The sequence below is a fragment of the Zingiber officinale genome, chromosome 7B (genome assembly GCF_018446385.1).
Source record: "Zingiber officinale cultivar Zhangliang chromosome 7B, Zo_v1.1, whole genome shotgun sequence".
Classification (NCBI taxonomy): Eukaryota; Viridiplantae; Streptophyta; class Magnoliopsida; order Zingiberales; family Zingiberaceae; genus Zingiber; species Zingiber officinale.
Window position 1 is genome coordinate 96,262,828 of NC_055999.1, and position 25,530 is coordinate 96,288,357.

Sequence of the window (25,530 nt, forward strand, 5' to 3'; positions counted from 1 at the left end):
GGCTTTTATTTTATCTAAATATATGCTTGTTCACACTATTATACAACCCTATTGTAGCTGTATTGGAATGATAGAAAGAATAAATTAAGATGAAGCAATTTTTTTTTTCATTAAACTATCTTAAGGTAGAGGGGTAACATAAAAATTCGGTAAATTAAGGGAGTAGATTAAAAATGACTCTTTAAATAAATATGTAAACATGACAGGCTGCACCGTTGGCTTCCTCCGAGGGGGAAGAGCACTCCGTGGAAAGCTTGCAGCTCTCATGGTCCTCAATCCACTTTAGACTTTCTCAATCGTCTTCGTCTCCGTCTCCCTCTCTTTCGGTCCTCAATCCGCACTAACTCATATCTTTGACGGTTGTCCTACCCACTCCCTCTCCCGCCATTTGGTCGACAGAAGCTTTAGGAACAGGACAGAGGATTAGCATGCCCACCGGTCCATAAAACGCTAGCAAAAGAGCATTTTTAGGTCACAAGAAGGTAAAAGGGTTTGACTGAGGCGAGGCACGAGGTAGAGATTGCTGCCGACGACTAGCATCGCCGTCACTCGTTCCCGTGCCGATCTCGTTGGATGTCTTTTGCGTTGCCGCTACAAGGTACTCCGAAGCGGCCGTAATCTCGGGAGAAAGGATAAACCCTAGATATTACAGCCCGAAGGCGTAGGCTTTTTCTCTATTTAGGGGTGCTTACAACGCTGTCTATCCCCGAGCCATTCAGTTTTACATCGTCTTCTGGTTTGGGGGGTGCGCCCCGCCCCCCGCCCCCCGCCCCCCGCCCCTGCCTTCCCCGGTTTCGTTGATCCCCATTCACTTGTCGCCGATGCTGTAGGACTGGGCGGCCATGGGCTGCATTTCGTCGAAGAATGCGGTATCGGTGCCGCAGGCGTCCGATCCCTCTGGCATTGTGCGGGACCTCCGCGAGCGGTCGGACCCGATCTCAGCGTCCTGGCGGGGGCATCGGGGGCATCTGTCAGCAAAGCAGACAGAGAAAGTTCAGCCAGAGAGAGAAGAGGGGGATGGGAATCGCCTTGAATCGAGGGAAAATGGGAAGGTGAGCACGGATGATACTGGCTTGCAGAACCTTCGTCTGAGGAATCTTCACAGATACATAGAAGGGGAGCAAGTCGCTGCGGGATGGCCCTCTTGGCTCAGCGCCGTGGCCGGGGAAGCTATTCAGGGATGGGTGCCTCTTAAAGCTGACTCCTTTGAAAAATTGGAAAAGGTACTGCAAATATTATTTACCCATCTGCGTATCTTTTTGGTTTGTCCTTTAAGAATCCACAGGTGGAATTCAAGGATTTCCCTCGTTTTGGCATACAACGCCATCAAAGGCCATGCCATTGAAATATTCTTTCTTTTATTCTTGTCTAGCAGATACTGCGAAGCACAGAAGGAAAATTTTGTTTGTGGCTATTTTCTGATAAATTTGATCTCATCTGAGATTTTTCTCTTTTTGCATTTGAAGATTGGGCAAGGCACTTATAGCAGTGTGTTTAAAGCTCGTGATCTAGACACCGGAAAGATGGTTGCCTTGAAGAAGGTGCGCTTCGACAATTTTAAGCCAGAGAGTGTTAGGTTTATGGCAAGAGAGATAAAGATATTGCGCATGCTTGATCATCCAAATATTATGAAGTTGGAAGGCTTGATTGCCTCTCGATTATCACAGGTTCTATATCTTGTATTTGAGTATATGGAACATGATCTCGCAGGACTTTCCACTTCTCCTGATATTGTATTATCCGAATCACAGGTTTGATTATATTATTCAAATATTTCAAGGAATTCTTTACCATAATTTCCTATTGGTAATATGCTTATATATATAGCCTTTTTATAAGGGAATTGTTTTTCTGTTGCTCTCTGTAAATTGCAGGTCAAGTGCTACATGAAACAGTTGTTATCCGGGCTTGAGTATTGTCATTCACGCAATGTTATACATAGGGACATAAAAGGAGCAAACCTTCTAATTAACAATGATGGGATTCTGAAAGTTGCTGATTTTGGCCTAGCAAATCTCTGTCGCCCTGGACATAAGCAACCATTAACTAGCCGTGTTGTAACTTTATGGTACAGAGCACCTGAATTACTGTTGGGTTCAACTGACTATGAAGCTACTGTAGATTTGTGGAGTGTTGGTTGTGTGTTTGCGGAGATGTTTGTTAAAAGACCTATCTTGCGAGGCAGAACTGAGGTAATAAACTAAAAAATTCAAAGCTTTCCAGTTAAATTGTTAGTGTTTGGTAAGTGTCTCTATGACTTTGTCTTGTTCTCCTGGAATTTTTACAAACAAGCAGAAAGAAGTGCATCACATATATGGTCTTTTGGAAAAAAACAATTACCAAAGGCCATAATGACAACTATTTAGGCTGAACTCTTGATCTTTTATCTCCATTGAGCTTTATTTAGGGGAGCAATAATAGGCAAACTAGGCACAGCCAAATGTCTCTCTATTATTTATGATATTTCTTTGTTCATGCCATCCTATGTCAGTTTCTTATCATAGAGCTGATTTTAAAAATTCCATTCATCCAATCTGGCATCTGTTCATTTAATTTAAGCACGTCTATAGTGTCTTAAACACTTTTCTATTGCCTTATCATTTAGTGGAGTTCCAAATAGTTATTCATGAACATACTGTTTTTGTTCCATGCTATACAAGATTTTTGTTCACCAAGATTTCTTGTTACACCAAATACTTCCACGAAACAAACAAAGCCTAAGATTCAAATAGATTAAAGATTTTGAATTGTAGACAATCAAAACCAAATTCTTTTGTTTTGTCCTTCTAGTTTTGGGTCCGAACTGAAAATTAACTCACTTAACTAGGGTGGTCAATCATAGAAAAATCATATACTTGTTATATTTTGGAGTTGAGAGCAGCCGATGCCCAGCCCAACCTCTTGTATGATTTCACCTGATTATTTTTTTTTTTTTAATGTGCTTGCTTGCTCTGACTGTGGCCTAACTTTATCAAACAATACCTTCATTAATCATTTCTTTTCTTAGAAATTTAAGATACCTAAAAGCCCTATAGTTCACCTCCTTTTTATAATATGCTTTGCTAGAGCTTCAGTTTGTCAACATCCCATCAGAGCTATAAACCCCAGGCACTTCATTATCTAGAATCCAATATTGTTTGGGCTCATTTGAGGGTAACATGAGTTGGATTGAAATTTTGTGGGTAAAGCAAGAAAGGTTTATACACTTTTGGGTTCATTTTGCAAAAAAAAAGTTTTTCCCTTCTTTTGATATTGCTAGCCTTCCACCTAGGGTTGACAGTAATGGAAAAGATTTCTGGATTTGGTAACATGAAGCAAATATATCGCAATTCAAAACAGGTACAACTATTGAAGTGTGGAATGATTCTAGCCATTTATCATATGAGTTATTCTTTTGAAACTAACAACATTTTAAATAGTATAAATTGAACAGAATATTTAATTACTTTATATAATAGATAATTTTTAAAATATATTTTTAATTAGTTTTATATTGTTTGCCATAATTTACATTAGCACTCAGTAACACACATGACATTACAAGATGGACATGGCACCAGCTCTGCTTGTAGTTTGTGCTATCAAATTTATTCCTTAACTAACCCTCAGTTTTCGTCAAGTGAAAAATTATTCACAATGTTTCTTTTTTCCTTTATGTCATTAAACCATAACTATAAAATGTATTCCTATACATATTTGGAATGGCGGTCTGGGGTCTTAGAGAGGGTTATGGGAAGTTTGGCAATGAACATGCACTTCCAGCCATGCTAAGTGGAACTATTGTCACTTTGAATATGAGATGCGGTTAAGTAAAAGTCAATGGAGGAATTATTTCTGGAGGCATCGTTAAAAAGATCTGCATTTCTGAAATCCCATGTGCATAGTACTTGACACTGTGTCATCCAATTCTCTTTTGTAAAAAGCTAAAATAATGGAGGGCTCTATCTGTCTTGCATCTGCATGCCTTTAGTCCTTATCCTCAACTAGCATTGCCAGAGTTTGCCACAATGAGATACTTGTTAGTTGTTACTTCCTCTTCTCTAGCGTATGCTCATGCTACATTGTACAGCGTACATCGTACAAAAAGTTAATCATTATTGTTCAAGCTTCTGAAATCTGGAAATGGTTGGTAAATGTTGGTGGTGTGAATAGTTGATCACCTTGCTTCAATTTTTTGCTTCTCATAAATACTTTTCTTTGCTTTACTTTCTAAATTTAATCTTCATATCTTTTTTTTTTAATTTTGAAGATGCAAGATTGTTTTTTCAGGTTGAACAATTACATAAAATATTTAGGTTATGTGGTTCCCCTCCAGAAGAATTTTGGCAAAAGTTGAAGTTGCCTCATGCTACAATTTTCAAACCTCACCATCCCTACAAAAGTACTCTCCATCAGACATTGAATCACTTACCAAGAACTGTGGTTTGCTTGTTAGAGAATTTTCTCTCTGTTGAACCTTATAAGCGAGGTAGTGCCTCAGCAGCCCTTGAATCAGAGGTGAATATGGTTCCTGTAGCTTTTTACAATACACATCCGCACATCATTTCCCTTTAGCTCCACTATGTGAAGGTTTGTTTTGTTTTGTCTCCTTGACAGGGCATTTTTTTTTAAGTGTGCAATTATTCTACCATTTTTAAGCTATATATAAGCTTCATAAATCCGACAAAATAAATAGGTTGAGGTGACATGAATACGTTCAAAGAATACCATTAGATTCTATTAGTGGACAGTGTGGGAAGAGACTAAGGAAAATATTAGGTATTTGTGATAAAAATTAATTAATTAATTTGAATATTACTAGTGGTATAACCTTGCATAAGATAAACCATAAATAGTTGGGATAGATACAATTTGATGATGATTAAAAAGCTTTGTAAGTCTATGAATCAATCTCCATGCTTTTCATTATAAGCCTAAAAGATGCTTCCAAAGTAACTGTTCTTTATTTGCACCATTTAATGAAAAGCAAAGAATGGTACTTTAATTGCATATGTTAGAACCTAATGCTTTGTAGAGACTGAGAACTAAAGTACTTTCTTATTGCTATCAATACACTATTATACACCATATGGAGATAGAAAAAGAATAAAGTGGAGTACTCATTCGAGATCACAAGCCTTAAAACAATTTTTTCATTAATTATAAATCTAGTGAAACAGATAAATGCCAACTGCAAACCAATCATATTCTGCAGCAGTGACAACATGGATTTCTTGACAGTAATTACAGGTTCTGGAAAGCTGATACTTTGCTATGTAATCTCTGAAAACAAGCATCTCTTACATGTTCCTTTTTCTTGGTTAAAAACCTTTACCTGGTATTTTGAACTTACCTGACCTTTTATGTTTTTTTTTTTGCTTTTAATATGCATTCAAGTATTTTAGAGAAATGCCTTATGCCTCTGAGCCCTCAAGTTTACCAAAGTACTCGCCTACTAAAGAGATGACCATAAAGAATCAAGAATCACTCAGGTAAACTTTTTCCAATAATTGTGTTCAATATCATTAAGAAGACACTAGAAAGAATTATTTCGCAGTGTGGTTTCTGCAAAATTATGTTTCTGAAGTCCGGAAAAGGTCATTTATTTCCTCTCAAAACTTATGATACATTGCAAAGATAGAGACTTGTACAAACATTGCAGAAGCACATAAAATTCTTTGACAGTTTATTCTAGGAGCTTTATGGCTATCTTTGGCGAAATTTGCTTTGGCCGTGAATCTTAGGTTTTTTTTTTTGTTTCACTGAACTATTTCTATAAGCTACCTCTGGCTTTTTAAATGCAACTCATCCGCTGAAGCATGTAATGGCTAATTATTAAGCTGCCATCTTTATACTTCTTTTGTCACTTAGGAGGAGAGTTTCTGGTAGTCAAGAATCCATGAGAAAACCATCCGAAGTAGATATCAGAAAGTTAGCAGGTAGCAAAAAGGTAATTCACCTTTTATTGGTATAAAGATTGTTAGTAGGTGGAGCTATACTGGTTCCAGATTGGCGAAGAATGATAGTATCCTTCTCATTTCAGGAATTACAACTACATGCTGAAGAAGTCAGCAAACACTATGATGCAGAAGAGCTTCCAAGGCTAGATGGTGAAACCAGACTGTTTGTAGATCTCCAGCCAATGCCATCGATCAAATGTCCAGATGTTCAACACACAAAGCACAACCCTCAACCAGATTTCGCTTTTTCAGGGTCATTATGTGTTTCTTCTTCTAGTGGCTTTTCATGGACAAGGAGGCTGGAAGAAGACCATGCATATCGTAAATCTCACAGACAATGTAGCTCAAGAAGCAATCTTTCCCACATAAAAGATTCATCTGGTATCGAACATATCAAACACGAGCTTGAGATTAAGGGTGCAGCAAATAGTGATCTGGTTGGTGGCCAAAAACGCCATGAGTCACAGGAGTTGGCAAAATGCACAATACTGAAAAAGTGTTCACAACAATCAGAACATCCAAAATCACTCGATACCTCTAAAGTATTCCGTTTGCACGACAACTCAGAGGCCTTGCACAAGGGAGATCCATTGTCAATGCAACATAATTATTCGGTACACAGTCTTGGCAGTGTCTGGCTGCATTTGGTGTTTAGCAGTGTTTGTCTTAACTAATTTATCTTCTTTTGTTGAACTTCAGGGCTTCCACAAAGAAGACAGAGTCGAGTTCTCGGGGCCTTTGCTGCCTCAGACTTGCAAGTTTGAGGAATTCCTACAGAAGCACGAACACCAGATTTGCCAAGAAGTCAGGAGATCGTGGTTCAGAAGAGGTAATATCAAGATCTCAATTTCAACATCTATTATTGAAATCTTTCTGAGTACTTGAGAGAGTTAATAACATAGGGTTAGCTGATTTCCAGTAACAGAGAAAACATAAGTGAAGCTTGTTTCCAAAGCATGCAGAAGAAAAACAAATAATTTGGCTGGAGAAAAATACATTTGACCAACAGACTTAACAACATGAAATGAACTAACCCAATTCTAAGAAGCATGTGATTCACTCAACTCAGTTTCTGTTGCAAACTGAAGCTCGCTCTTCAAGGTTCAAGGAGTTCAAGGTGACAAGCCAAACAAACAAGATTCTTGCAAGTTAAATCTTGGTGCACTGTACCAAAACCTTGAGATTAGGCCAAATCTCTGTAAAGATCGATCTACAGTCACAAATTCCTTGTTGGCACATAAATTTGCACTCATTTCTGCTGTTGTAAAAGATTCATGTATTCTGAAGATCCAGTAGTAAATCAAGCATTCTTTTTGCCTGTCAAAACTGGTGTGTTCAGTCGTGGTGTTAAAAGCTGATTCCATTCTTATCTTTTATCAGAGAAAAATTTAGTACCTTATGGGCTTCGGTGTCCATTGGTACGGTCAAAATATATATTGAGTATTGTTTCTATCTGAGATCGCAATGTGGTGTGTCAACAGAAACAAACTATAAAGAGGGAGCTGTTGGATGTTGCAGCGAGAAAGAAGGTGTCGTAGATACCTTCAACACTTCACAGAGGTTAGAATGGGCGCCAAGGCCACTCCGATGTTCAAGTTAACACAGAGGTTAGGCGGACGACTTTATATAGAGTTACTGTTATGCCTTTACGTTACATGTTTTTTTAGGAGAAACGGTTATGTTGCCCACGTTTTTCGATAGTTATGTTCTTCAGAGAAGTCCGTTGATCAAGCAAGAGAAGTCGGGCGGCCTGAATTGAATGAGTCAATTGACTCAAGTGAATCAAACTAAAGTCAGTAATAGATTACTGAGTTGAAGGAGTAGGATGACTGAATTAGAGGAGTCATGATCACTTTGACTTTCATGTATTTCTGCTTGACTTTTGACCGTATACGGTTTTCATATTCCCCATATCAAGTATGATCAAGGCGGGAAAAACAAATCATTACTGCAAAAATGATGGAGAATCTATCCACTGATGCATGATAGATCGCGTCATTAACTTCTGAAGCATTCAAACAAATCAAGCCACGACAACTGAAAAGGAAGTTTCAAACCTTTTTGCCAGTGAAACAATTCATGAACTCCACAAATCTGGTACCTCCATTCCAACTCAATTTATTTAATTGCAATTAATTTTACTTTTATTTTGCTAGTTCGAATTTGTTCGATCGGTTACCATGAACTGACGAGCATTTAAGATCATTCACTTTAAAATTTTGGAAAATAATTGCACGAGCTACGTTGATAATTAATTGATTAAAGTTGTATCGAAGTGACCTTTTTTATGAAAATATTTAAATTGTTCGGTGGAATTAGGCACTTGCTCCACTTGAGTCCTCACAATTCAAAAACTTGTTTTTGAGTCAGAAAAAAGAAACAATTTTAATGGTGATTAATTATCTGTTTTAATGATAAACAAATTAAATTTTAAATTTTAAATTCGTATATCGTGCAGTATGCCACATGAATGCTTTAAAGACTGCATCATTAATTAATAAATGCAGTGATTAATCACGTTGGTGGACGATTACCGTTCTCTGCGCAGTAAAACCAAGGCGACGCACACGTTGTCCCTTCCCCCGCAGAGAAGTTTGCATGCGATGAACAAGATTGTCCGTCCGATGGGCCTTCAGCATCGATCTATAACCGTTGATCTGAGTGCTAACGCCGTAACGCCGTCCGTTTCCTTTGCACAGTGTTGTTTCCTGAACTTGAGCTTCTTCGTCGTCGCGAACGGTAGATAGAGGGGGAAAGGAAAAGTTAGTCCTTTTGGCTGATAGTTCGCTCCTCCTTCTGTGCCTTCTCTGCTCCTCGCCTTGCTCCGAGTCGAAAGCCGCCCGATCGATCTTCGTCGACGAGGGATCCGCACTCGGGGAGCTGCTCTGTCGGCGGGCGCGAGGGGCGGGGCGTAGCGTGGCGAGGATCGGCTTGTCTTAAGTGGGAAGGTGGAACGCGCCAGGGAATTGGGAGGTTGATACGGGTTTGGATCCGGTAGTGGGAGCGGCGTCTGCCGCCGGTGGAAGAGCCGGCGGATGGCGTTGTTCAGGAGGCTTTTCTACCGGAAGCCGCCGGATCGGCTGCTGGAGATCTCGGAAAGAGTCTATGGTACGTCCTTACTCTCGACCTAAGAGTGCGATTTGTCTTTCGGGAATTGGTTCGTTTATTGGGATTAAACTGGTTCTTCGTCTGGCAATTTGAGAAATTCTGGCGGCTTTCCTCCGCAATTTAGGATTTTGAGGGTCGATGATTTCTTGAGCTTGCTCGAAGGTTCATTCTTGGACCGCATCGCTTAAAATTACTAGCCTGATCTCTGGGAACAAAATGCAGCTAAAATATTGCAAGTATGGACTTCAAGCAGTCTTTTAGTCGATTTCTCTTTTATCATTTTATTTGATTGCCTAACGATCATTCTGCCTCTTTGAACCATTGTGTTCTTTCTACGGTTATCTATACTCGTAGCTGTGAATTACTTTCTAAGTACTTCAAAAAGATTAAAATTCCAAAAACTCTCTTTGCCTCTCTATGAATTCTATGAGATCTTTGGATAACGTCTTTGCAGTGTTTGATTGCTGCTTCTCGGTTGAAACTCTTGGGGAACAAGAATACAGTGACTACTTGAATGGCATAGTCACCCAACTGAATGATTACTTCCCAGAAGCTTCGTTCATGGTGTTTAATTTTAGAGAAGGTAATCAAAGGAGCCACATCTCGGACATTTTATCTGACTATGGCATGACAGTCATGGACTATCCTGTCCAGTATGAAGGGTGTCCTCTTCTTCCACTCGTGATGATCCACCACTTTTTGAAGTCAAGCGAAAGCTGGCTGTCACTGGAAGGGCAACATAATGTGTTACTAATGCACTGTGAGAGAGGAGGTTGGCCGGTGCTTGCTTTCATGCTTGCTGGTTTGCTCCTTTACAGAAAGCAGTACACTGGAGAGCATAAGACTCTTGACATGGTGTATAAACAAGCCCCCAAGGAATTACTCCATCTTTTGTCCCCAATAAACCCACAATCTTCTCACCTGAGATATCTTCAGTACATAGCAAGACGAGGCAATGCATCAGAATGGCCTCCAAAAGACATGCCTTTAACCTTGGAATCATTGATTCTCAGGGTAATACCCAATTGTAACGGGGAAGGAGGTTGCAGACCAATGGTTCGCATCTATGGTCAAGATCCTTTGGCTCCCAATAGGAATCCAAAGATCCTCTTTGCAACTCCTAAGACCAAGAAGCTCATTCGAAACCACAAGCAGGTAATGTTTATTTCTTCTTCTCAGTGATATTGCTTTTTGAGTCTACTGGTTGACTGACTGTATGTACAGGGGGAGGAGATGCCATTAAGGATAAATACCCATTGTCGCATTCAAGGAGATGTAGTTATGGAGTGCATTCATATGGATAAAGATCTAGAACATGAGAAGATGATGTTCAGGGTGATGTTCAACACAGCTTTTGTCCAATCTAATATTCTGATGCTCTCGCGCGAGGAAATTGATGTCGTGTGGAATTCTGAGGAACATTTTCCTAGAGATTTCAAAGCTGAGGTTTGTTCCTATTTGTTTCTAGTCCATACTTCTGTCTCCTAGGCACTCATGTTTTACATAAATTATGCTTGATCTAGGTGATATTTTCAGACTTTGATGCTTATGAATCTGATTCAAGTTCAGATACATTGGTTGAAGATGGTAATGAAACAGAAGGTACTTTTACTGAAGCTGAGGAGTTCTTTGAGGCAGAGGAAATTTTTACTAATGCAGATTGGCATAATGCAAATCGAGATTCTGAAGCAGCAAAAGCTGAAAGTGGAACTTCCACAGATGGTAGGAATACCACGTCAGAAACATACAGTTTAACTGGTGGAACAATAAATAGGTTTGAACAAAGCAAAGATAAAGAGGATTCAAATACAAGAGGTTCCAATAAGTTAGCAGGTTTTGTTGTGGAAATGACAATGGAGAAAGCTCCTAGTATGCCAGGTCCAGATGAGACCCATTCTGAATTTGGCAAACCTGAGCATGATGATGATATTGTGACAGAGAAATCAGTTACTTCAGAATGTATGGTTCATATTGAAGAGAAAGGTGTGATAGAAAGCAGCACAAGTCAACAGAACTTCAAGGAAGTAGCTTCTCCATTTTTCGAAGAAAAAAAAATTATTAGCACGCTTAAGGTTGATTCTGAAGATGTATCAAAGAAGAGTACCAATCTTATCTATAAGAATCCAAGTCAAGACACAATTGGTCATGAAAGAGAGACCGACTCTAGTAGACTTCAAGAGAAAGTCGAACATTATAGTGTAAGTACATTAAGAACCCCACCAGAGACTGTAACTAAATTTCCTACTGCCTCTATCATTAGTGATGGTAAAATTATCAGTGAAAATTCCATATCTCTGGATGACACTTTTACTTGTCACGAGAAGAACATAGTAGAAGTCAGCAAATTCAAACATGAGGAGAAGGAAATTATTGCAGTTGATGTTGAAGTGAAGAATATAGTTGAAACCTTGAAACCTGCAGATAACCATGTTATTGAAAAGACAATGACCTCATGTAATATGATTTCTAGGAAAGAAATTGCAACTGATACAGCAGAAGCATTACCAGAAAAAATTGACCCAAAATTTGATAATGTTACCGCGAGTAAAACCCTGGTTGACAATGGTTGCCATCAAGAGGGACAAAATATATCAAGAGAAGTGAAGTGTAAATCCAAAAAGGAAACAGAAAACTCTGTTACTCAAAAGAAAGCAGAGACCAAGACCCTTATTCAGAAGTCAAAAAATAATGAACAGAAGCAAACTTCAGAAGTATATCAGCATTCGACAATGAAGAAACCATTAACCAGCACAACGCAACCTGATTCTCCAGTATGCAAACCAATTGTCAAGAAACTGGACTCTTCAGTAGGTCCAAAGAAATCGACAAAGCCCAAAACAAATGCTAGGTGGATCTCACCAAAAAAAGACTCTGATGCTACGTTAGTGTATATTCCACCCCACCCTCCATCAAGATATAATAGTGCACCTCCTGCTCTGGCCATCTCTGCAGCTCAAGGTAATAAAACTGGTCAAATTTTAGATGCATATCAAACACGTTTGGACAAAGTTGTATCTTCCCCTTATCTACCCGATGAATCTTATGCAGGGCCAATGTTGTCTTCAATCGAGGAAGTACTTCAATCTTCTTCAGGGTCGAGCACTCTACCTACCTCTGGAAATCCACCTCCCATGTCACAAGTTCATGATAGTTCACCTCCACCGCCACCGCCCTTTTCTTTTGCTACTCCAAAGACAGAAAATGTTGATACCATATATGCTACGCCACTAATTCATTCATTGCCTTTGCAACCACTGCCACCACCTACACCACCACCATTTTCCTCATTTGGAATCTCAGATGAATCTTTCCAGATATCCTCCCAAACCTCACCTTTAGTAACCAATGTTTCTTATATAAAGGTTACACCACCCCCACCTCATCCTCCTCTTCCATCCAGTAAAATTGACTGCTATGTCACACAGTCAGCACCTCCATTAGGAGCATCAAGTGGAGATCCATTAATTCCTTCATCTTCACCTATGATGTCTAAAACATCCACTAGTTATTTGCCATCCCCATCGATCAATCCTCCACCAACACCACCACCACCTCCACCTCCCTCAGCAATATCATGCAATAGTTCTTTGACTCCCCCTCCCACTCCCAATCCACCTCCATCTACAAGAATTTGTTCTAGTCCTCCTCCACTACCATCACTTTCATTGTCGAATGGTTATACTAAAGCTCCTTCAATGGCATCTCCTCCACCATCACTGCCTCCTTTGCCTCTCTCAAGTTCTTCAAAGTTTCCTAGTGGTTCCACTCTTATACCACCTTCTTCTCTAGTACGTGGGGTTCTTTCACCACCCCCTCCACCCCCACAACCACCATTAGCACATGATAATATTCCTTGCCCACCTCTGCCTCCGCCTCCTCCTAAATCACACGGTGCTTCTCTTCCTCCACCACCTCCTCCTCCTCCTCCAAACTCACATGCTCCTCCTCCTCCACCACCACCTCTTTCTAACTCACATGGTGCCCCTCCACCATCATCACCTCCTTCAAACTCACGTGGTGCTCCTCCTCCTCCACCGCCACCACCTCCCAATCCACACAGTATTCCTCCTCCTCATCCTCCTCCACCACCACCACCACTACTTCCTAACTCACGTGGTGCTCCTACTCCTCCTGCACCACCACCACCACCACCACCACCTCCTACCACTAATTTGCGTGGTGCTCCTCCTCCACCTCCTCCACCTCCTAGACCACGAAGTAATGCCCCTCCATCGACGCCACCTCCACCTTCTCCTCTAGGCCCACGAGTTAGTGCTCCTCCTCCACCACCTCCGAGTTCATGTGCGCCACCTCCACCCCCTCTAGGACCACGTGGTGGTCCTTCTCCTCCTCCCAGTCCACGTGGAAGTGCACCTCCTCCACCTACACCACCTCGGGCACCAGGCGCACCACCACTTCCACCAACCAATGGCCAAGTTGATTCAAGAGGGGTATTTCCCAATGGAGGAAGAGGTCGGGGGCTCACACGTTCTACAGCCTTAAATGGATCAAGTTTGGTGCCCCGTAGGTCATCGTTAAAACCATTACACTGGGTGAAAGTAACAAGAGCTGTTCAAGGAAGTTTATGGGCTGAGCTACAAAGATCTGGCGATGCTTCAAGGTTGTAGTAGTGCTTAAATTCCATATTTCCTTTGTGTGCCTTTTATTGGTGTTAATTTTAATATTCATTCTCATTGTGCTCAACTGCCTACATGGATGCAGTGCTTCAGAATTTGATGTTTCAGAACTTGAAAGCCTCTTTTCAACTGTGGTTTCAAAAACAGATGATAGCTCAACATCTGATGGACGCCGTAAATCTGTTGGATCAAAATCAGATAAAGTCCACCTAGTAAGTTATCAATACCTTTCACCTGATAAATATGCTTCTGAGTTCTCTTCTGAAGTTGGCACTGTAACTGATTCCATGTTGATTTTGAAAATGTGATCATTTTTTGAGTAAAATGTTTTTTACCTACTTCAAAATCATTTATGTTGAGTTTGTTGCTTTGTCTAAATTCTTATTTCTTGATTCCTTATGTATTTATCCTACCAAGTACAACTAGAGATGGCCATTTAACATAAAAAAGTCATGTTAGTCCCCACTATCTGGAACTTTAAGGACCTCATCCCCTCCATTAAACTCTTCTGTAAGGCTATATCTACGTAACTTTCAGCTGTTTTCTTAGCCTTTGCATGTCATTACCTGAATGCCAAAGCCTTGAAAGCCCATCTCTTAGTTTACAGGTGATGACTTAGCCTTATAACTATGGCTAAGATCCATGCTAACAAGTTATTGTCTTTTTTATCCATGCTCAGTTCAACATTCTGCATTAAAGATCTGCTTAATTTCATGGCATGACAAAAGGAGGAAGTTAGAATTAATGAGCAAGCCCTCTTCATTCCTTTCTTCTGTTATATTTCTAACTAAGATCTTTTACTAACTTGCTTTTAGATTGAATTGAGGCGTGCAAATAACACTGAAATCATGCTGACAAAGGTCAAGATGCCACTTCCTGATTTGATGGTATGTTTCTGTAATGATTTTTAGACTTAAATCTATCATTCATTTTTTTTTGTTTGATTTGTCATTGGTATAGATGCACCATTTGCGCTCTTGAGTAATCTATATCAGCTGCTTCTAATCACAGATTTGTATATAACAAGCTTAATCAAATTGCATACTAATGTTGCTTTAAGGTTTTGATTTTCAAACTAAACATATGATTTACTTTGGTTTATAATTGATATGACATGAATGCTTCTCCTGTGGAATTGATATCTAGAATGACAATAATACTATATGTTTTCTAGCAAAAAGAAACATTTTAGTTGGTTTTTTAGATCACCTTCTCAAGATATGGGTGTTCCTCCCTGTCCAAAGAGTCTATGTCTATCCCTACTTGATTCTTCTTGCTCTATTTGCTTGCCTCTCTGATGGTAAAGATACACCGTTAAGGCCTCTCCATTAATTGCGAGTAATGGTTAATTCCTTGGAAAAAATCTCTGCTAGCTGAAGGTAGTGGTGGGAAAAAGGAACAAATTGATCTCGCCTCATGGATGGCACAAGCATGGTCAAATAGAATGTTTATCCTGTGAAAGAAAATTTTCTTTATACTCATTATTGTACAGAGGTCCAAGCAATCATCTTGATTTTGGTTGTGCTTAGTTTGATAGTAGTTGCTTAAAGGTTGGGGCACTGTTTTTTCATTGGGTATGCTCATTGTCAGAACATTGATATAAAAGTCAATTTATCAATCTCATCCATTGAGCCGGACTGTTAAATTTGACTCCAATGTTACTGTTGTTTCCTCAGAGTGCTGCCCTGGCATTGGACGATTCAATTTTAGATGTTGATCAAGTGGAGAATCTCATCAAATTTTGTCCAACTAAAGAGGAAATGGAACTCCTAAAGGTACATCTTTTGTTCTTTTAAACTCCTAAGTTTATTAATCTTCCGGTCCCTAAATTTTATTATTCTTTTTCTGGATTTCATTGGTAGGGTTATACTGGTGACAAAGAAAGACTTGGCAAGTGTGAGCAGGTAAACTATCAACTTCTTTTCTGCAATGTTTCCATAATTCAGATGGAAGCTGTAGAATTGTTAATATGTGAAGTTATTGAAGTGTTGTCCTCAATTTGCACTAGGTTGATAGTGGGAGCTTCCTGTCCATCTATTTTTTGGCCACTGTTTCATTCCATATGCATTGTTAATGATTTATAATAGTTCTTTACAGTATATCTAGTTTTGATCCTACTTATTATGAAATGTATGATTTTGTTGTTGGTTTTTGTTTCACAAGCTTCAGATGTTCTAATTTTGATCATTAGAAGCATGGTTGTCAAGATTTGCTGATGCAAATATGGATCACCCAAGTCCCAAGAAATTGGTCAACCTACAAAGTGATTGTTGGAGAAAACTTGAGATTTAAATAACTTACCAAGAAATGAGATATTGTTCACTTTAAAAACCACAAAAATTTGGCCAAATTGAAAGAAAAACAGATGAGATAGATAACAAATTTGACTGAATGTGATTGATTTTGAACACTCAAGGATTTAACATTTTTTTGTTGATCCTAGCTTGATTCTAGCAAAAATCCACGAGAGTATGACTCTTTTTTGCTCTCTTGAATTCCAACTTATTCTCTTGACCTTGCCACCACTTATCGCTCAAGATTACCATGAGATTAAATCATTTAACCTTGCTACAACTTGTAAACAACCACTAGCATCTAGCTAGACCAATCGTCTCATCATCCTCTCCCAGTCACTGAGAGAAACTTCTATTGATTGAGAGAAACCCTATAAACCCAATTCATATCTAATTTAGGTTCCAACTAATCTGTAATACCCCGGTTCTGAGATTTTGGTTAAGTATGACTTAAAAGGTTAGATGGTACTATCCATATCACCAAAGTGCACCTTCTTTTTTGGAAGCCCAAACTTAAGAACTCCAAAGTTAAGCGTGCTTGGCTTGGAGAAATCTGAGGATGGGTGACCTCCTGGGAAGTTTTCCGGGTGTGTACGAGTGAGGACAAAGCACGCTGAAAGGACCTCCGGTAGTCTGTGGAGCTAGTCATCAACCCGATGGGCAATTTTGTTGGCGTTCCCGATTCGGCCCGGGTGGGGCCTGCCCGGGCTAGGGCGTTACAGATGGTATCAGTGCGACCTTGCGACCGTGAGTGTGCCTGTGGCAGGAGCACCCAGGGCACCACCTAGCGAGGGAGATTTTGGGATTTGTCTGTGGTGTGATTCGTGGTTACACAACGAGGACGTTGTGTCTTTAAGTGGGGGTGATTGTAATACCCCGGTTTTGAGATTCTGGTTAAGTATGACTTAAAAGGTTAGATGGTACTATCCATATCACCAAGGTGCACCTTCCTTCTCGGAAGCCCAAACTTAAGAACTCCAAAGTTAAGCGTGCTTGGCTTGGAGAAATCTGAGGATGGGTGACCTCCTGGGAAGTTTTCCAGGGTGCGTGCGAGTGAGGACAAAGCACGCTGAAAGGACCTCCGGTGGTCTGTGGAGCTAGTCATCAACCCGATGGGCAATTTTGTTGGCGTTCCCGATTCGGTCCGGGTGGGGCCCGCCCGGGCTGGGGCGTTACAGATGGTATCAGAGCGACCTTGCGACCGTGAGTGTGCCTGTGGCAGGAGCACCCAGGGCACCACCTAGCGAGGGAGATTCTGGGATTTGTCTGTGGTGTGATTCGTGGTTACACAACGAGGACGTTGTGTCTTTAAGTGGGGGTGATTGTAATACCCTTCTGAGATTCTGGTTAAGTATGACTTAAAAGGTTAGATGGTACTATCCATATCACCAAGGTGCACCTTCCTTTTCGGAAGCCCAAACTTTAGAACTCCAAAGTTAAGCGTGCTTGGCTTGGAGAAATCTGAGGATGGGTGACCTCCTTGGAAGTTTTCCAGGGTGCGTGCGAGTGAGGACAAAGTATGCTGAAAGGACCTCCGGTGGTCTATGGAGCTAGTCATCAACTCGATAGGCAATTTTAGTGGCGTTCCCGGTTCGGTCCGGGTGGGGCCCGCCCGGTCCGGGGCGTTACATAATCCCTATAATATGAAATATTAAATAAGTATTTAACATTATCAAATAACATTTAGTACTAGAATGGTCTTTAAAACTTTATAATTATCAATATAATTTTAACATTTATTGCAATACATGTTTTGTTTTGTAATCTGTCATAATATTTTTTTTTGTTATTTGTTACTTTCATATTAAATAGCTACATTTATTAATTGATAGTTGATATAATATATATACATTTTATAAGTGATTTACTATTAACTAATGGTTCTAGAATATGATTTTATCAAATAGTAACAATAATATGATATTGTTAATTGGTAATGGCAATAATATGCCATTATTAATATTATGATATATATTACTAATTTAACTTTATTAGTTATATTATTTATTATTTCTAAATCATGTTGTTAGTTCTATGATATTTGATGTTATGATTGAACACAATTTGTTATCTCATATAGATTTTTTTTTTTAATTGCCTTTAATGATTCTAATTTTACTGATCCCACATATCCAATACGACAAATATTTATGTTTTTATTTACTATCCAATCCAAATATTGATTTTGATTTCGACAACCATGGTTAGAAGCAATGTTGGAAGGAAATAGTCCCCACGCGATAGCAAATGGTCATTGCATGGGGTGTTGCTACTAAGAGGTCTAGAAGTCAATTCTCGATAGTGAAAGGTTTCTGCTCTCTCCCATGCAATGATCACGGTTCAAAAGGCAAAAAAAAAAAAAAACCACTTGTGAATTACCTCTCTACAAATAACCGTGGGACCGGTCGTGTGGGGTGCCCGGGAATAGCGTATGAGACTTTCCACCAATGTTGGAAGGAAATAGCCATCGGGCAATGGTGTTGCTGTAGGGCACCTTCTCAGTTTTCCATGCGTTTAAGGATTAAGTCCCAGCTTCGGCAAATTAATGAATGAATTTCCTTTAATGGGTGATTGACCTAAGAATGTTGGGCTGATGGACCACATGTGCTTCCCAATTTAGTTTGGTGGCCGGTGGCAAATTTTCATGGGACCGGGCTAGTCACCCCAAGCATTTGGTGCCAACTAAAAAAAATTTAAAAAAAATGTTGGAAGGAAATAATATAAAAGTATGCATACTCTTTTGGGGGAAATGTAAGGATTTACCTGATTTCAACAACCATGATTTTGATTTTTTTTTTCATGATTTTAACATTTAATTACTTTTAATTACATCAACTTATTTTTCTCGTTGATCTTGTCATTTTATACTAGTATTACAAAATGTTGCCCTTGTTGGTTTTAACATTTTGATCTCTATGTTCTGTTGGATTTTAACTGATGTTTCCAAATTGATGCAATAATATCTTATTTTCAGATTTTGGGTATTTATGCACTTTTCTATTTGAAATGTTTGATTGTGTTCCCTTTGCAATTATGTTAAAACAAATTTCATTTGTATCTTTCATGGTGCAGTTTTTCTTGGAGTTGATGAAAGTTCCAAGGGTGGAATCCAAATTAAGAGTTTTCTCTTTCAAGATTCAGTTTGGTTCTCAGGTTGTTTTTTATATCAACTTTTCTGTTTCTAGAAATAATCAGATTAACTAAGATTCAATCTCTCATGGTTTCCCAGGTTTCTGAACTTAGACAAAGTCTGAACACTATAGATTCTACTTGTGCGGAGGTATATCTCTCCTATAACTTTTCCTTTTTTTCTCTTATTCGTGGTTTTGACATTTATATTTTTAGCATTTGTTTTTCTTAAGATTCGCAATTCTGATAAACTGAAGGAGATCATGAAGAAAATTCTTTTCCTTGGTAATACCTTAAATCAAGGAACTACAAGAGGTAAATCCAATTTCATGTGTCCAAATGGAAATAGTTTATTATGGGTGATATAAGTTTATTTATTTTGTGTCAATACAAGAAACTAAAATCATAATTAGATCAAAGTTGTTTCTCTACTTGTAATTTGTTCCCAAACTGTATTTATGAATTTGATCCCTGTCTTCTTGTTATGCAATGTGGTATTTGTAATGCAGATTGAAACCTTAGTCTACTGATAAATTATCTAGAAAATAGTGGTAAACAAACTTGATTTTGTTCCTTCTCAATTTGAGATAATTTGTTCTATTTTTCGAAAGTTCTTAATCCTGATGTTTTATACTGTTGCATTTGGCTAGTATGAAATGTAACTATGTAAGAAGATATTATAACTTTATTTTTATCTTTTGTGCTGTGGGATCATTGTTCATTGACTAGGAAATGAATTATAATATGGAGAACAGTCTCATGAATACTTTCGGCTTAGTTATATGGAGGACAGTTATCACATTTCAAGCTGTTCATTGATAAATAATGTCATTTATCTGCTAGTCCCTGCTGGATGAACTTGACCACCATCTAATTCATTGTTTTTTTTTTCTTTTTCTATTGTTGGTTGGGGATCAGTGGGCTAAGAATCAGTTAAACTTGATGAGGCAGTAGCTATGACTTGGTCAGACTTCAGAGTCTCCAAGTACATCAAACATGACCTTTTTGGCTATTTGGAGAATTCATGAGGGTTACAATTTGGTATTGGCTTGTAGTCAAGATGCTGGATTGGTCCTGGAGAATATCCTGATCAGATGTGCCACCAGTAGTTTTCGAGGCATACTTCCTTAATTGAGCAATCCTTTAGTTTCAGGGTGATACAATTTTACAATGATTGGATATAAACATATATTCATATTCTTTGAGTACCATACTTAAATATGTGCCTATCAGTCAGTGAATCTGTATCTGGTAAAGCCAGAGTTTGATAGGGCTACAATGCACACATGCTGTTTCAAGGTTGGTAATTATAGCTATTGAGGAATTAGAAGGTTGGGTTTCTGCTTTTAAGCTAACGATAATCTGTTATGAGAATGCTAAAATATTCTTGATTTTGCTATTCTGGTCTGCACCATAGTTCTTGTTATAGCAATGAAATTTCTCCTGCGTGAGCATCAATATTATTAGCCGACCTCATCTAGTGGGGTAAGACTTGGTTGTTGTTAATTGAGCATTAGCATAATGTATCATAAGTTCATAACTATTTCTTATACTTTTGTTTGTTTGTTTGTTGTGCATATGCATGTTTCCAATACAAACATTAGCATCCAACCAAATAAAAGTTATTTGGGACATTTTATATCATCTAAGCCTATAAATTTATGCCTTGTATAAAAAATTATTGGTTCAAAATTGCAGGCTCAGCTATTGGCTTTCGCTTGGACAGCCTTCTTAAACTTACTGACACTCGAGCTACTAACAATAAGATGACACTTATGCACTATTTGTGCAAGGTAATGGTATATATAACTTCAGTACTATTATCTATATAGCTGTTTTATAGTCCAAAATTACCAATTTATTAGTTGAAAAAATGTGATCTATTTCAAAATGCTTGCTTTTGTGCAATTATTTAGAGAGGACATTTGATTTGATATTCTGTTATTAACTGTGTTGGACCATCTATTTTTTTGTTGAAAAATATTATCAAGGAGTAAAATGTATATCAGCGTGATTGTTCCAACTATATGAGATTGGATACATTGATCTTAGTGCTCCATCGAGCTATATGCAAGAATATATAACTAGCAATATCAGTAGGTTTGAATATTTTTAACGGTGCATGTCAAGGCATAAGTCAATCAACAGCTTTTCATCTGGGCTTTGAGACCAGGATTGATAGATTTGTTTTTCTTAGATAATTTCATGGCTATTGGTTAATTTGATTTTAACCATAGTTGTGAAATATGAATGGTATTTATATATAAATAGATAAGCAATAAATAATTTACACAACCTACTAAAGGAAAAGTTGATGAAGTTAGAAAACTTTCATAAACACTACCTATCTTATAGTTGTAAATATTGATTGGCATATTATAGTGAATAAGAATATTGTATTGCAACTCTTTGATTTGTCTGCACAATCATACAAGAATTTTCCTGTCATGAAACTAGGTAATTGCTTCAAGATCTCCATCTCTTTTGGATTTTCATGAGCATCTTAGTAGCTTGGAAGCGGCATCAAAGGTTCTACTTGCTTTTGCCATATCTATTACTAATCAGCTTGAAGGAGATGTGCTGACAGTTTCTCTATGCAGATTCAATTGAAATCTTTGGCTGAAGAAATGCAGGCTATTGTCAAGGGTTTAGAAAAGGTTGAGTTGGAACTGAATGCATCTGAAAATGATGGCCCTGTGTCAGAAATCTTCCGAAAAGTATGTCACCCTTTAAAAGCTTCTTATGCTTGTATTCGTGTGATTGGACAGTTGGTTTGGCCAAGTTATTTGCATACCTTCAAATGTCTAACACCTTTCTACATTTCGGTTAGATGGTATGTTAGTTTTTTTTATCAAGGTAGGTACTCTTGCATCATGGTGTGCGATAACACTTGCATTTGTGATGAAAGATGCTCTATTTAACGTGTTCCCCTCTAATTGGTCATGACGTGAACTGCAGATCTGGATTATCTGGTAAAATTTGCTAAAATGGAAAGGAAAATATTGTGTCAAGTAATGTTATCTTGTGCCAGGATAATGAACAAAAATCTTGATTAGTAGCATTTCATTGAGGTTGAAGCCAGAAAAATATGTTGTGTGCGATTTAGGATTTTTTTTTGTCACCCCTCTAGGTTTAAGTTTGAGAAATTGGATTTGCCCACAATATACTGGCTAAAATTGCCAAATTCAAGTATTCGTTAATGGATGGTTTTATTGGTTACTTACTTGGCAGATCATTGCTCACTGTCTTTTCACATTTTCGTTTATCAACTACACACATCATTATTGTGTGTTATGTATATACAAGATTCCAACATTCCAGGAGTTATTATTAGCTAATCTTTCCTGACCTGAACATATTTCTCTGTTCCTGTTTGTCAAATTTATCACAACTCATTAGTTTTCTCACTCGTTAGACCTTGAAGGAATTTATTGTTGTTGCTGGAGCTGAGGTACAATCATTAACAACACTCTATACAGCAGCGGTAGGTTGCCAGCTACTTGTAGATGTTACTGAGCTTTAATTTCTATCATGTTGTGTATCTTTCTAACATATTCAAGCATTGACAGGGTAGAAATGCTGATGCCCTTGCCCTATATTTTGGTGAAGATCCTGCACGCTGTCCCTTTGAACAAGGTTTGTAGTTACTTAATTGTAGTTTCACTAATTAGATGGCTGGAGTCCCTTTTTAAATCACCAATATGCATATCTATATTCATAACATCTTATTCCGATGCATATTAGCAAAATAGATATAGTAGTTCAGTTTAGTTCTTAAAAAGGCCTACAACTGGCCACCTACTTATTTCACTTCCCTTGTATCTCATTGAAAGTATGCTTTACACAATTTCTATGTTTATGATCGTGTCAGTATTTTGAAAAAAGGTGTAATTACATTTGCACCTGCACGACTCAACTGATATTGCTTCTACTTCTACATATGGTTTTCTGGGTCAACTTTGAGTGTGCTTTGTTATTGACTTAATTAGAAACTTAACGTGCTGACCGATTGGCTCATTTGCAACCAATGGCTTTGTGTGGATCCTCACAAAAAATAGCATTGCTCGCTTGTATAGAAAAACTAGAATCCCAGGTCAAAAATAACTTAGAAAGTTTTTGATAGGCATGACTGGAGAAGTATTTCATTGTGTCTAGCTCTGGTTCTCAATAAAAAGGTAGCACGATATTGGAGTTCAAGCATGCTAGCGCAAGTTAATGCTGGAAATGCAATAAAGAAAATAGAGAGCAAAAGAAATGGTTATTGATGCAAACAAAGCTGTTAAAATGGTATGCATCGGAAGATGGTCAATGTCATTTATAAAAATTAAGCTTGATTTTGGAAATGCACAAAATAAAATATAGAGAAAAAGAAATGGTTGTCGATGCAGCGAAAGCTGTTAAAATAGTATACCTTGAAAGACAGTTGATGTTACACTTTTTTTTTTTTTAAAAAAAGGAGTGCATTAAGGAAGAAATTTGAACCAGGACTGCATTGATTGGTTCATTAAGGGCAGCACAGAAGTGCAGAGGGATGAGGTTGAACTGCTGACCTTAACCTCTTGTTAGATGCGTGGCTTACACGTTGGGAATTATGAAAAGATGAATGAAATGATTTATTTACTTTTTACTTAATAAGCATAACCTTTTTTTTCTTGAGTTTGAATGATTATTTTTTTTTCCCTTGTGCAGTTATAGCTACACTTTCAAATTTTGTATTGTTGTTCCGTAAAGCACATCAGGAGAACTGCAAGCAAGCTGAACTTGACAGAAAGAAGGCTGAAAAAGAGAGAGAGATGGAAAAGTCTAAAACTCTGATGCAGAACAGTAAAGATGTTAGCTTCTGGCCACTTTGCATTTCAGATGATCTTGTTTCCTTATGAAGCTGCGATTTCTTTACTATGTTTATCAAATGTTTCTCCACCAGGACTTGAAGGAATCAAGTTTGAGCCAGCAGTTGACACAAGCAAAGGAGAAGGTTAACTCTAAAAACAGAAGCGAAAAAGACATTAGATGACCTCTAAGTGCTCACCGTTGGTTTGTATCCCGGTTTCTTCCTAGCAGTGAAATCCATGATCCAGTAAAATCATGCAAGGCATCATACGAACAATGGAGAAGGCAGCATTAAAAATGTGTGCGCTTTGAAGCACAGTAGACAAGGGTTAAGAATAGGACCCAGCCTTTGAGGTCTTTGCACAGGGAATATCTTTCCAATGATCTCATCTGATGCTTGCGTTCTACCTCCATGCCATGCACGAGCTATTCGCTTCTTTATTAATTGTAGAAGCCCAAGGATTTGAGAATTGGAGGTCACATCTTATGACCTATGGCTGGTCAAGCAACTTCAACTCACTGTCGTACCTGTACAGAGCTAATCCCTTGGTTTGTTTGATTCTTTATTTATTATTATTTTTTTGTAAAATAGTGATATTTCCCTCACTATGTATATTAGGTTTCAAGGTATTTGAAAGTAAATGTGAATACAGCCCAATTTTAATGGGAAAGGCTCTGACCGGGGCCTAATTTTTCCTAATTTGTTAGATTTTTTATAGTTTCAGCAGCTGCATTCTCCATATTTCTTGATCATGAAGATGAACAATATTATGATCGCAGCAAGAAAAAAGGTAAGCCTCTTTTTTAGATGATAGAATTTTACAGTCAGATTTTTCCATGCTGCTTGGAATTTGTTTTGACATGATCCTTTTGCATCGTCTCTGCCAGGAATGGTTCTGATGAAGGCATTGCAGTAAATACATGTGTCAAAGTATTTACGAGAAAGAAGAACATTGTTAATTAAATAAATGTAGCCATGTAGACATTTGCGTATTTTTTTTTTTTTACCAAAATGGAGAATGCACCCAAGTAATGATTTAGGCATGTTGATGTGCAAATTAATTTTTAGCATTTAAGATTAAAAATGTTATTAGACATGAAAGCTTGAAATGTTATATATCAAGTGTCTCAAAGCTTATACTAGTGTTAATATGTATAGTTAAGTTGATTTGCATACCACCAATAAACAATTCTAATTTTGAAAAAAAATAGAATAAATAGATGTTGGCCCTCACTCATATTATCTGTCAGATAAAATTGTTATTCGATTCTAAAATGATCAGAGGGCCCAAGAAATTTATTTATAAATTAGTTTGGATGATATGCATTCGGAATAAATATGAAGAAAAAATTTAAGAATAGATACATAAATTTATGATTTATTATTTTTATTCTTTATAGATTCATTATTTTATATGTCTATTCCAGAATTTTTTTTCCATGTGTATATTATTTTTCTTAAAATTTTTACACAAATGAAAATTGGCCAGTATTAAAAAATAAAGACAGATAAGTTTTCAAAGAGTTAAATGAAACAGATAATGGGATAAACAAATATTCAGAGAGGGTGTTTTAATGAAACATAAAATTTAA

General features: G+C 38.0%; 2 protein-coding genes across 3 annotated transcripts; both read left to right on the forward strand.

The window, feature by feature from the left end:
• Positions 1-223: 223 nt before the first annotated feature.
• LOC122006406 (protein IMPAIRED IN BABA-INDUCED STERILITY 1-like) lies at positions 224-7,265 on the forward strand. Of its 2 annotated transcripts, XM_042561903.1 has the most exons (10): positions 224-1,223; positions 1,467-1,541; positions 1,668-1,751; positions 1,875-2,192; positions 4,270-4,497; positions 5,377-5,471; positions 5,851-5,929; positions 6,023-6,553; positions 6,639-6,768; positions 6,859-7,265. In XM_042561903.1, exons 1-10 carry the CDS (start codon positions 843-845, stop codon positions 6,873-6,875), a joined length of 1,938 nt encoding a protein of 645 aa, XP_042417837.1. In that variant the 5' UTR covers positions 224-842; the 3' UTR covers positions 6,876-7,265. The 2 variants fall into 2 exon arrangements, with proteins under 2 accessions (XP_042417837.1, XP_042417835.1); XM_042561901.1 differs by having other exon boundaries at positions 1,467-1,751.
• Positions 7,266-8,653: 1,388 nt separating this feature from the next.
• On the forward strand, positions 8,654-25,030 carry LOC122006407 (formin-like protein 20). Its single transcript, XM_042561904.1, has 20 exons — positions 8,654-9,047; positions 9,502-10,202; positions 10,272-10,493; positions 10,571-12,005; positions 12,096-13,668; positions 13,770-13,896; positions 14,500-14,571; positions 15,361-15,459; positions 15,547-15,588; positions 19,051-19,131; positions 19,208-19,258; positions 19,341-19,422; positions 20,806-20,900; positions 21,565-21,636; positions 21,708-21,824; positions 22,523-22,591; positions 22,677-22,743; positions 23,797-23,939; positions 24,032-24,728; positions 24,826-25,030. The coding sequence occupies exons 1-19, from the start codon at positions 8,975-8,977 to the stop codon at positions 24,119-24,121; spliced, it is 5,211 nt and encodes a 1,736-aa protein (XP_042417838.1). The 5' UTR covers positions 8,654-8,974; the 3' UTR covers positions 24,122-24,728; positions 24,826-25,030.
• The last annotated feature ends 500 nt before the right edge of the window (positions 25,031-25,530 follow it).